Source organism: Anolis carolinensis, chromosome 2, assembly GCF_035594765.1.
Source record: "Anolis carolinensis isolate JA03-04 chromosome 2, rAnoCar3.1.pri, whole genome shotgun sequence".
NCBI lineage: Eukaryota > Metazoa > Chordata > Lepidosauria > Squamata > Dactyloidae > Anolis > Anolis carolinensis.
Genome location: NC_085842.1, coordinates 30,566,106 through 30,580,039, shown reverse-complemented (window position 1 = coordinate 30,580,039; position 13,934 = coordinate 30,566,106). Strand labels below are relative to the sequence as shown.

Genomic DNA, 13,934 nt, shown 5'->3' with positions numbered 1-13,934 from the left:
CGGGGAGATGGGGCAGGATATAAGAATAAATTTTTTATTATTATTATTATTATTATTATTATTATTATTATTATTATTATTATTATTATAGTGGCCCCTCCAGGCCATCCTCTCCTCCATCCCAGTATTTTTTTTGTTTTTCTTCTTCTGTGATTTATATTATATTTGAGTGATTATACTGCTCCTGTTTATGTGATTGTCTTAGTCAATTGTTATGTGGGGTTTTTTTTTGTATTTTTATAGCGTTTTATAGTGTTTTCGGTGTTTTACTGTACAATGTTTTATGCTGATATTATATTGGAAACCGCCCTGAGTCCCTTTTGGGAGAGAGGGCGGTATATAAATAAACTTTTACTTACTTACTTACTTCCACTTCCTCCGAGAGAGCAAATTCACAACCTGGGGATACTCCTCAATCCATCATTACCAGGTAACTAAGAATGTTTTTTTTCTGGCTCCCTCTGACTACTAACACATCTGGAGAAGGATATCGTTGCAACTACTGGAACTGTCAAGACTGGATTACGGTAATGTGCTGTCTAAGGCTCTCCCTGAGACCAGTCCTGAAGATGAAGCTAGTTCTGAATGTGGCCTTCTGTAACCGCTGCTCATCAGCATGTAACACTTGCACAAGATTTGGCAATGGTGTACCGATCCATAAACAGTTGAGGATCAGGATACTTGAGGACATGCCTTCTCCCTTCTCATCCTGCCAGATAACTAACATCTTCTGAGGAAACTCTCATAGTTGTTCCCCATGGACCTGAGATCTCCACCAAGAGCATGCCCAAAGTCCCATGCTCTGCCTTGAAATTGGTTGTGCACCTATACTGTTTTCATTCTTCTGACTAAGACTTATAAGTCACTGGTTTATTAGCATATTTGTCTCTTTTATAATTTTTTGTAATTGCTGGTTTTAATCCAATGACGTCTACTCCTAAATCTCCAGTGCAGAATGGTTTATACATCCAATAAATTAATAAACAATTAAATAGTTTGAAAAGATTTGAATGATCAAGTAACTTGAGAAATTAGATTCTATGATACCAACAAAAAGAAAACATGAGAAAGGAATGGAAAATCTGGATACCCTACTGAAACACCGGGGAAGAAAGTAACATCTAGCACTTCAACCAAAGATATAACATCAAGGGATGAGACTAGGCTTCTTGATGTCATTTACAGATGAATCAGGCCCAGCATCCATCCTAATAAGGATGTCCACCCTGATCTCAGGTCAGGGTGGATGCTAAGTAACACTCCAGATGTGTCTGAACTTCAACACCCAGCATTCTTCACCAGTGACTATCCTAGACATAAATACAGTAAGTTACAGTACAACAACATCTGGAAGGCTGCCCAATTTTCCTCCTCTGCCTTTGGTACTCTCCTCAATCAAATGCAGATAAATTCCCTGAATTACCTGTTGGGATCATAGCCCTGTTCTCCTGGCTTGCGGATCTGAGGCTGCTGGTTGATCCTGCGGACCTGTAGAGAGAACGACTCGCTGTCGGATGTGTCCGTGTGCTCTTCATGCCTATCATGGCTACCACTCCGGCTGTTTGAACTCGACCGCACACCATCTTGGAAGCCTGGAGGGAAGCAAAGGGAAAAACAAAGCGACAATTTGACTTCAGGAAGTAGAGAATGATCGGTTGGGTGTGTCCATTCCCACAACCCTTCTTAAATTAAAATTTGACCTTCACAATGAAAAAGTTCCCCATTCCTATAATAAATCAGCATATTTCTCCGTCACATTTTTCCCTCAACCCATGACCAAGAGGAAGACCTTGGAATTTTTCAGTTAACCAGACTTTTCATGTGCATGTTGTCCGAATTGGAAACTATATTTAATACTAAGGTTTGGTTAAGCAAGTCAGCTTCAGGAACTATGTTTTGAAAGTGTTTTGATTGATTCTAACCACAGCTGGTGCTAAACTGTTTGTTGTTCTATGTGATGTAAGATGCCAGAGGAAAAAGTCAAAACAACTTCGGAAAACATTGGGAATCACTGTTACATGTTATAAAAAAAGATAACTATACACAATTATGGATTGGGAATTTTGAATAGCTTAAAAGCAGAAAGAAATCACATCTTGATTTTATGTAGATTATGTAGAAGTTTAGATAGAGGGTCTTAGTTAGGTTTGTAATCTAGGAAGATGCACATCATATATGTTTAGAGAAGATATTTCTCCTATCCAAGGAATGGGAAGTCTAAGGGTGGATTTGGGGACGATAATACCATTGCAGAGCTTTCCAAACATTTAATGTTGCTGACACGCTTTTTAGACATGCATCATTTTGCGACATACTAACTCAGTTGTATTAGCAAACCAAAGGTTAAACCAACCCCTTGTAAAAGATATGTACATATACATAAATTGTAATAATGAAATACATGGGAACACAACATATCCCATGAAAGCCTTTTGTTTATATTTTTAAAAATAGACAACGAGATTTTCCATAGCGTTCACGCAACATACCTACACACTGCAGTCAACACACTAAAGAGTTACCACACACAGTTTGGAAAGCTCTGTCTTCTTGTATTGTATTCTACTCAAATTAAAAAATGAAACATTTGTAGTATAATTGCTGGAGGTGGGGGTTAAAACTAAATCTTAAAAACAATAAACCATGTCTAACACAAACCAAACGTTTTCAAATAATGTCTTCTGGCTATACAGGAGTTTTTTTTAAAAAAAGAGGGACATGCAAGCCCAAAAGGAAGCTTGGTACCCTCACACACATACAGATATAGCATGTCAAAATATAATTTAAATATGATGTCTGAATGTACATTTGGCTGTCTAGAGTCTACAGATTATGCATCAACAGACTCCAATAACCAATAACATCAACCAATAACAGCTTGAATAAAAAAAATCCCAAAAGGAAACCTTGATTTTGTGATGTATACAAGGGACACCATTTTACCATGACACCTTATGGGACTTGAGCATCCACGGAGTTTGGTTTCCATGGGAGGCCCTGGAACCAAACTACAGAACTGAGCTTTCAAATAGTTTGTTGGTGATACACCTTTTTAGACATGCAACATTTCGCTACACAGTAATTCAGTTTTATTAGCAAACCAAATGTTAAACCAACCCTTTATAAGATATATAGACACATACATAAACTTCAATAATGAAATGAATGAAAACCTTTCATTCACATAGACTCAAGAGGGTCCTCATTACGTTCGTGCAACACATTTACACAATAAAACTAACCCAAGCATTGGCAAACTGTGGCCCTCCAGGTGTTCTGGACTTCAACTCTCACAATTCCTAACAGCCAGGAATTGTGGGAGTTGAAGTCCAAAACACCTGGAGGGCCAAAGTTTGCTCATGCCTAAGCTAACCTGTCGTAATATGGAGTCTGGAAAGCACTGCTACAGCAGGTACCAAAAGCCCCACTGACAAGTTTTGGAAGTTTTGGAAAAACTTGAAAACGTAAAACTCTTAGATTTCAGTTCAAGTTTCAAAGAAAGCAGGATCAAACTGAGGATATTGTTGTATGAAAAAAAGGGAAACTGCTTCCACTCATGACTGTGTGAAACTAGAAGGCCTTCATGGTTTGAAGTAAAGAAAAAAAACTGTCAACCGGAAAGATTTGGACTCTACCCGCATTTTTGGCTGGTGTGTGCAGCGTGACCGCTTAAAGCAGGGAGGGATGAGAAAGCAAGAATCCAGGGCTTGTGGGTGTGTGTTTAAGAAGACCAAGCGACTCCAGAATTCATTCCTGTGTAGGGAGAGAGGCCTATTAGAGGGGAGGAGGAAGATGGCATAAGGAGTAAGCAAGAAGAGGATGGCTTCTTCGGCTTTGGGGATTTATACAGAAGGCTCTGCAAAAAGCCTGCAGTTTGACCTTGGAAGGAGCCAGGAAAAGGATCTTCTTTCTGCAGGAAATAATTGCAACAGGCACACACTATGGCAAGGTTTTCCGAACATTTCATGTTGGTGACACACTTTTTAGACATGCATCTTTTGAAGACACAATAATTGAGTTTTAATAGTTAACCGGAGATTTAACCCTTGTAAAAGATACAGACATATACATAAATGGTAATAACAAGATGTATGGAGACACAACATATCTCACGAAAACCTTTTATTTATGTTTTTTAAAATATATGATTTATTGCTTTTTTCACACAGACCCAGAGGTTCCTCGCTATGTCTGCATGACACGCTACACACTGCAGCCAACACTCTATTATTATTTATTTATTTACCCTGTTTCTACCCCGCCTTTTTCTACCCCGAAGGGGACTCAAGGCGACTTACATATGGCAATTATTCAATGCCTTAGACACATACAAACATTAAGCTTAAAATAAATTGAATTAAAATTAGTATATATTAAACATTTTAAAACATTGCATTCAATATTAAAATTACGCTATCCAGAAATCATAGTCTAAGTCTGTTCCATAGTCATTGCACATATTCCAAATATATTATTGAACTGTGCTATTCTCTGAAAGCTTGATCCAAGAGCCAGTTTTTTTTACTTTCCTTCTGAAGGCTAGGAAGGAAGAAGCAGATCTAATGTTGCTAAGGAGGGAGTTTATTTTATTTATTTATTTATTTACAGTATTTATATTCCGCCCTTCTCACCCCGAAGGGGACTCAGGGCGGATCACATTATAACACACATAGGGCAAACATTCAATGCCCATAAACACATCAAACAGAGACTGAAAGACACACGCAGAGGCAAGTTAACCTTCTTCTGAGGGGATGTTCGATTCTGGCCACAGGGGGGAGCAGCTGCTTCATCATCCACACTGACGGCACTTCCTCACTTCCTCATTCCAGGTCGTAAATTAGTTAATCTTGCCTCCCCACTTTAGTGGTACCTTATCTCCTACTTGATAGATGCAACTATCTTTCGGGTTGCTAGGTCAGCAACGAGCAGGGGCTATTTTTTATTTTTAATTGACGGGTGCTCACCCCGCCACGGGCTGGCCTCGAACTCATGACCTCATGGTCAGAGTGATTTAAGGCAGCTGCTCAACAGCTGCGCCACAGCCCGGCCCCACAGTTCCACAGCTGAGGGGCCACCACTGAGAAGGCCTTGTCTCTTATGCTTGCGAAGATGACGGGACTGAGAGCAGGGCCTCCCCAGACAATCTTAATCTCTGAAGTGGTTCATAGAGGAAGATACGTTCCAACAGGTAAGCTGGGCTGGAACCATTTAGGGCTTTATAGGCTAAAGCCAGCACTTTGAACTGTGCCTCCTTCTTTGGAGACTATTTATTTATTTCCATCATTTCTATCCCACCCTTCTCACCCAAAGGGTTGGACTGGATGGCCCGTGAGGTCTCTTCCAACTCTACAATTCTATGATTCTATGCTCGGTAACAGACTGGTAGCCATGGAGCTGGCACAACAGGGGAGTACGCTCCCTGTACTCCACTCCAGTGAGCAACCTGGCTGCTGCCCATTGGACCAATTGAAGCTTCTGAACAGTCTTCAAAGGCAACCCTACATAGAGCACACTGTAGTAATCCATACGGCATGTAACAAGAACGTGTACCACCATAGCCAAGTCTGACTTTCCCAGGTTCAGGAGCAACTGGCACATAAGTTTTAATTCTGCAAAAGCTCCCCTAGCATCCGCCAAGACCTGGGGTTCCAGGCTCAGAGATGAGTCCAGGATCACTACCAAACTGCGAACCTGCATCTTCAGGGGGAGAGTAAGCCTGTTCAACACAGGCTGTAACCCTATATCCTGTTTGGCCTTGTGACTGACCAGGAGTACCTCTGTCTTGTCTGGATTCAATTTCAATTTGTTCATTCTCATCCAGACCATCACAACTGCCAAGCATCGGTTCAGGACCTGAACATCTCATGAGAACCAACATTCCTCTTAATGTTTACCCAGCAACAGCAAGAGTATCCCTCTGGGCAGCTAAACATGGAAATCCCAATTGGATGCCCCCCCCCAGGGTCTGCCTCCAGGGGCAAACCAAGAATAGAAAACTTGGAAGTCCCTGAACAGACTCAGAAGTGGAGTGGGCAGATCAAAAGACAACCTGGCAAAATGGCACTACCTAAAAGAATCCTCCACCTTCTGCGACTGTGGAGCAGAACAAACAGCTCCGCATCTGTATGCTTGTCCACAATGTCCTGCCTCATGTACAGAGGAATAATTGTTTGAGGCTACAGACAATGCAGTCGCTGTTGCCTGTTTTTGGTCCAAAGATATTCAGGTGTTTGTGCTCCTTCTATTTTTATCACTTTTATATTAATTTACACAATGCTTTCAATACTAAGGGCCTGAACAGCCTCCTTAGTAGCAGGTGGAAAAGGAGTAAGAGAGCTGAATGTCAACTGTGTACAGATGATATCGAACTCCAAAACTCCAGATGATCTCTCCCAACGGCTTCATGTAGATGTCAAACAACATGGGAGACAGTACTGAACCCTGTGGGACCCCCACAGGACAAAGGCTATGGGGTCAAGCAGGTGTCCCCCAACAACACATCCTGGGAACGGCCCTCCAAAAAGGACCAGAGCCACTGTAGAACAATACCTCCAAGACCCATTTCCACAAGGCATCCCAGAAGGATACAGTGGTCTATGGTATTGAAGGCCACTGAGAGGTCCAGCAGAACTAACAGGGACACACTCCCCCTGTCCAGTTCCCGGCATAGATCATCCACTACAGTGACCGTGGCTGTTTCAGTTTCATGTCCCAGATTAAAACCAGACTACGCCAGATCTAGATAATCCGAGTCTTCCAAGAACACCTGGAGTTATGAAGCCATGTTGCAACACACCGTCTGTTCTATAGGATTTTGACATGCTATAGTGAAAGAAGGAGCTCAACAGTGGGAGTATTTGGCTGCACCCGAAGGGCTGGATGAGCTTGCTATCAGCTTTTCCCAGCCCATATCTGCCTCGCCAGGCTGGGGGAAGAGGTCAGTGAGAGGAGGAGGAAAGTAAATATACGCGCACATATATAGATAGAAAGCTATACAGGGCTCACAAGAGAGATTCCAACAGAGAATTGGAGGTTATCATGTTGGATGACCTTGCAAAAGCATCTATTCTGCATCTGAAAAAAGTAGGTTTACATCCCTGGAAAAAAACACAACTCAGTCCTAAAAATGCTGCCTCATTTATTTTTCTTCCTCCACCTTCCCTTCTTTTTATGTCGCAAGAGATAACACAGCTACTTCTTTGAACAGATAGAGAAATAAGTCCACTTCACCATGTATTGGGTGACTATTTTTTAAAGGAGTTGTTTTTCTGGATTACCAGAATTCACATGCCTAGGGATACTGGGAAACTGTAGTCCAATGCAATGTGAGGTAATGGCTTGGATATAGGACAAAGGAGTTTGGGAGACATGAGTTTGAATCCCTGCTCAGCCACGGACCTTGGGCAGGTCACACTCTCTCAGCTGAAGAAAAAGGCAATGACAAACTTCTTCTGAATAAATCTTGCAAAGAAAACACCACAGTAAGTTCACTTTAGGGGCGACAGAAGTCAAAACAACTTGAAGGCACACAACAAATTCAACAAACAACAAATCCAAAAATACTGTCTCAAGCTCTTCATGCTATATCAGGGTCCACACATTTGCACAGAGCTGCACAATGGCACATAATCCCCTTGTGACAACCATACTTTGTCCATAGGTTTCCTTGTTTCTAATAATAATTATCATTATATCCCATCCGTTCCTCAGTATTGTGACTCAAGATGTCGTACAATACCATGAAACCCAATGTAGATAACACACACAAACTCATGTTAAAGTTCAATTACGCAATCTACATAACTGAAACGCTTTATCAAATCATTGAAACTTCAAATTAAATTAAATTAAGAAATAATTCAAAGTGACAAAATTAAATACAATTTTGTACCAGCATTTTCAGAGAAAGAGAGCTACCACATAGGCTTCCTAAAATATCGTCCTCAGTTTACATGTACTTTTGTTCCAGTTCCTCTTCCATAAATGTCTGGAACAAATTGTTTTAATATTTACCTTCTGTATGTTTTAATTGTATTTTTTTTCAAAGTTGTCAGCTACTTTAATTTCCTTTGAATTCAAAATATATTTCATAACAATATTATACACATTCCAAACATAGCACCATACATTCTACAATGTAGATGCTGAAGTTAATTCACGTTTCCAAAGAGGAAATCTGTGATAGTTGCCACATGTTTAGAATTGTTTTCAGAATAAAGTCACATAAGATGTACGTATAATAATACACAATGAACAGTCATAACACAGGTCTAGTAACAAGAGCCAGCCTTTGCGTTCTTATTCCCATGAAAAGTGATTGCAGTTGAACAAATGTGATTTATAAGCTTAGCAATATGATGACAAATACCAAAATCTGGGAACGATATCTGAGACTAGTAACCAGTAGTGGATGGGGATAAGTGCACGAAGCAGGACCAAGCCAAAACAGGCAGACCCAGAGATAATCTGTAACTGTTGCGAAATTTCCCATCAGGCGTTTGAAGCATTGCTCAATTCTAAACATATGTAGTGAAAACAAAGGGTGCATCTATATTGTAGAATTAATGCAGTCTGACATTACTTTAACTGCCATAGCTCAGTTCTATGGAATCCTGGGATCTGTAGTTCGATGACGCACCAGCACTCTTCAACAGAAAAAAAAAAATCATGTCAGGAGTGACTTGAGAAACTGCAAGTCACTTCTGGTATGAGAGAACTGGCCAACTGCAAGGACATTGCCCAGGGTGTTTTACCATTCTGTGGGAGGCTTCTCTTATGTGCCGCATGGGATGCTGGAGCTGACAGACGGGAGCTCAGCCCGCTCCCCAGATTCAAACTGCCGACCTTCTGATCAGCAGTCCTGCCAGCACAAGGCTTTTACCCATTGCGCCACTGGGTGCTACTGACAGAGAAGGTAAAGACCTTGTAAAACTACAACTCACTAGGATTCTATAGCACTGAGCCATCATCATTAAAGTGGTGTCAAACTGCATTAACTCTGCAGAGTAGATGCAACCATCAGTTGTAACTTTCTGAATATCAGGTGGCGGAAGCAGAGTTGTCAAATCTGCTTTTGCAATAGGAACCCTTACCTTTGGGTCCCACCTTTCCAGAAGAGATGTCCAAGGTGGCTAAGCAGGGACAAAATCCACAAGAGGAAAAGAACACAGCCAAGAAAAAAATAAGACATGCCTAAAAATCTAGTAGGAATATATTTTTAAAGCCTCTGGTTTTAAACAGCAGCATGGTAAAAGACAGGTTAAAAGGCACAGCAGGGAAGAAAACAACCCCGCGTTTGTAGGATAAGCTCCTGTTTTAATAAGGAAAGTTTTGCCTGCGGGCACCAAGCCATCAATGAGAGAGGCCCAGACAAGCTCCACTTAGCAGAAGGGGCACGATTTAGCCAGAAGCGGAGGGAGGATTCTGAATTTCATTAAGGATCCCTAGCCACTCTCACCCCATGCACTCTTCACTTAACCACGTTTCCCACTATCAGGCTATATAACAGATCCACTATTTGAGACAAACTCAAACATTTCAGAGCACGCAAAAGGCTTGCCAGTGAAACAGCCAGACTTATATAACTAAGTTGAGGTTTTGCGGAGCAATAATTAAGAAGGTGGTGACAGAGCAAAGTAACCTACAAAGATGAAATCTAATGGGTGATACAGTATTCCTTTCCTCTTTCTAAAATATCTCATATCCTGGGGGGGGGGGGTGCATCTACACTGGAGAATTAACACAGCTGGATGACATTTGAACTGCCATAGCTTAATGCTGTAAAGACGAGAGTTGTAGTTTTGCAAGATCTTCAGCAAAACTACAATATACCTCACAACCTCTGAGGATGCCTGCCATAGATGTGGGCGAAACGTCAGGAGAGAATGGATCTGGAACATGGCCATACAGCCCGGAAAACACACAACAACCCTGTGATTCCGGTCATGAAAGCCTTTGACAACACATTTTCAGCCTTCTCCGTCAAAGAGTGCTGGGGTCTCTCAAAACTACAGTTCCCAGGATCCCATCGCATTGGGCCATGGCAGTTCAAAGTGGAGTCAAATTGCATTAGTTTGACAATGTAGAATTGTAGATGCACCCAGAGGTACCCACGCACGCTTCTGTTTCCCATCGAGTGACACTCTCTTATGGGAATGCTATTAAACACTTCTACTCAAGCCAGCTGCCTGTTTAATTCTCCGCAGTGTTATTTCAGGACCATTAGCACACAATTCAAATCCCCCCATAAAGCTTTCCCCCTTCCATCGTAAGGCCTGCTTGTCATGGAAGCTCAGCACTTCTCTTTCAAAGTGTTTCCAGATCAGTTCCCACAGTAGCAGTCTAAGTACAAATCTTCTCTCTCAATCTCCCTTTTTCACAGAGATGCCCCTCTTTTTGCCACTACTCTGCTTCATAATGAACTTTCCCAGCTTACTCAACACACCTCCTATCTGCCAAAGATGCCACTGTCAACAAAACCTTCCAGAGAGCAGGAAAACCTCTTAGTACTCTGAACCACAGCGGCTATTTTTAAATATCACTGCATCAAAAATGAGAGTCCTGGGCTGGGATGAATGGCTTTAGTGTAGATGCAGCTACGATGTCCTATGACTCAACAACACTATGACAGACTTACTTTTGTTTTTAATGTGAATTTTCTGTTGAAATGCCATAATCTTACCAATGATTCAGAAGACTTGTACCCCTGACTTTAGAGGGGAAAGCATTTCTGAGGGTTCTGATTCAGAAAGGAGAGAAGCGACAGACCCAAGTAAACAAAACAGAGTACATATACAGGATGTGGAATAGCATTGACCAGGCTACCCCTATTATTAGCCAAATAAGACTGTTATAAAAGAACAGTTAATGGTTAGTCCCGCCCCTCCCAAAAAAAAAACTGTCTGGAAGAAGGCAAAATGCTTGTAAGATTTTCCACGACATTCGTCAATATGATTTGATGTGCACCTTAACTATGGCAGCCACCTTGACCTTGGGTGCATCTCCACTGTAGAATTAATGCACTTTATTTATTTTTTATTTATTTACAGCATTTATATTCCGCCCTTCTCACCCCGAAGGGGACTCAGGGCGGATCACATTACACATATAGGCAAACATTCAATGCCTTTTAACATAGAACAAAGACAAACAAACATAGGCTCCGAGCGGGGCTCGAACTCATGACCTCCTGGTCAGAGTGATTCGTTGCAGTTAATTGCACTGGCTTGCTCTCCCGCCTGCACCACAGCCCGGGCCTTCCTCCAAGGTCTGAGTCTGCCCTATTCACACACATAATACAGCTTCTGCCCACAACACTCATCCTCCCATTTTACTCCATCTCCAGTGCCTACTCCCGCCCCGCAGTTTCCCCATATGGGATCATTTGGTTCTCCTTCTCCCCATCTCTGAGAGTCTTCCTCCACAGGGCTCCCATCAGCCCAAACCCAGTAGCCCCACAGCCCATGGTGATGCAACCCCAGCCAAGCCTTCAAACCCTCCTGGAGTGCAACTCCCTCAGCCAGAATCCAACCTCGGGCCTGACAGGCAGCACGAGCTTCAAACCAGGTGCAATTCTCCTGGATGACAATGGGGCTTTGGTTTCTGGTGGGTGGCTCTTCTGTCAAAAATATAGAGGGGAAAGTTGGCAGCTCCTTTTGGCCGGTGTCTTGTTCAGGCCTGCTATAGGCCAAGGAGAGATCCTCAGTTGTAGGTTGAGAATGCAAGCCTTTCCCATCAGTAGTCTTTAACTGGTCTTTAACACCATTTGAAGTGCCATGGCTCAATGCTTTGGAATCAGGGGAGTTGTAGTCTTACAAGTAGTCTTTACAAGTTGTAGTCTTTAGCTTTTTCTGCCAAAGAGTGCCAGTGCCTCACCAAATCACAACTACGAGGATTCAATAGTATTGAGCCATGGAATTTCAAGTGGTATCAAACTGCATTAATTCTACAGAGTAGATGCTCCTCAAGTGGCTTAAATTTGTAATGGTTGCACTTTTTTCCTATGACACTGGTAATGGAAAACAGACAAAATCTATCAGTTCTAAACAGCCTTTTTCTCCAGTGCCCAACTTCCTTTTTGTTCACTGTATTCCTGGTCCTTTTCCTCTGGTTTGTTGGCAGAGTTATACTGCTGTAGTTTCAGTCAATCTGTGTTTAAGATTGTAAGATGCGGTTCATAAAATCATAGCGTTGGAAGAGACCCCAAGGGTCATCCAGCCCAACCCTATTTGCCATGCAGATACACACAATCAAAGCACCCCTGACAGATGAACATCCAGCCTCTGCTTAAAAACCTCCAGAGAAGGAGACTCCACCACAATCCAAGGAAGCAGCATATTTCACTGTCAGGAAGTTCTTCCTAATGTTTAGGTGAAATCTCTTTTCCTGCCATTTGAACCCATTAATTGTAAATTCACATCCAGCCTGCAGACCAGCAAACTGAATGCAAGTCACCCAGGATGTGATTGGCAGCTTTCTTATTTCTACGGTCCTGAGCAAGGATAGCAAAAGGAGAAGATTTATCAAACTGCTCATGATCTCTCATGCACAGCAGCTGGACTCAGTTCAATGTGATGGGCTCCATATCGCTCTCTGTGACCAACATAAAACACCTTGCCACAACGACATGGTGGCGGTCATATTGAAGTTTCATTAATGCCTTAGGACCATCACTTTAACCTGGCACCTTCAGTGGAAAATCTCATAAGTGATTTACCTTCTTCCAAGCAGTCAACAAATACAAGCAGTCCTCAAGTTACAAACATCTGACTTGCAAACAACTCACAGTTAAGAAAGGGGTGAGACAACAGGAAGTGAGAGAAATTTATCCCTCAGAAGGGAAATTCACTCCTGAAAAAGTTATCATGGGGGAAAAGGTGCTTCCACTGCAGCTTTATCACCAATCGTTGTTTCCACAACAAGCCATTTTTTTTCAAAATCCAATTATCACAGTGACAGAAAGTGAGATGAAATCTTCTGAAAAGGGGCACAGATAGCAAAACAAAAACCTTGGGTGTTAACCCTTCCTTATGCTATCCAAAGCTCATACCTGCTCCGATGTACAAACAAGTTCAACATAAGAACAAACCTACAGAACCTACCTTGTTCATAACTTGGAGACTGCCTATATGGTATGTAGTATTATATATAATACCATAACAGAAACCTTGAAAAACTACAACTCCCATGATTCCATGGCATTGAATCATGGGACTTAAAGTGGTTTCAAACTGTATTAATTCTACAGGGCAAATGCACCCATAGGGGTGTAGAATAAGCAGGCCTTCAAATACCAGGCTGCAATTCCTGCCTGCCTTGTGGACAGTAAGGCATGAAGCAGATTGCAATCCAACAACAATCTTATTAATAAGAGTTACTATTTTTGACAATTTTAATAAACTGAGTTCTTGACAACTTTCCCATCACCCCGATTCTCTTATGTGAATTACATTTTTATTTTATCCATCCTTTTAAGAAATCAAAACCATGACCTCCCTGCTGTTAACACACACTATACAGTTAATATTCTCACAGTAACTTTATGAAAGAAAGTGAATTGTTTAAAGCTGTCCACTGAGCTGCATCTACACTGTAGAATGAATGCAGTTTGGCACCACTTTGGTTACCATGGCTCATTGCTATGGAATAATGGGAGTTGTAGCTTTACAAGGTCTTTAGCCTTCTCTGCTAAAACATGCTGGTGCCTCACCAAACTACAAATCTCATGATTTCACTACATCAAGCCATGGCAGTTCGAGTGCTGTCAAACTGCATTACTTCTACAGTGCAACATCCATACCTTCTCTTCCATAAATTCCTACTCTGGAAGCATGCCCACTAGACAAATCTAGCCATAATTTTAAGTAAATACATATTTGATATGTCTGCACATTTCTGGGGAGATGCAAAAATCAGGATTAAAAACAGAGAGA

At 41.7% G+C, this 13,934-nt stretch overlaps 1 protein-coding gene across 1 annotated transcript in view; it reads right to left on the bottom strand.

Annotated features, from left to right (window-relative positions):
* gnl1 (G protein nucleolar 1 (putative)) overlaps positions 1 to 13,934 on the bottom strand; it is a 38,529-nt gene that overhangs the window by 22,538 nt on the left and 2,057 nt on the right. The window contains exon 2 of the mRNA XM_003217943.4: positions 1,424 to 1,592. Coding sequence (XP_003217991.1) covers positions 1,424 to 1,592 — 169 coding nt within the window. The remainder of the gene's footprint in view (positions 1 to 1,423; positions 1,593 to 13,934) is intronic.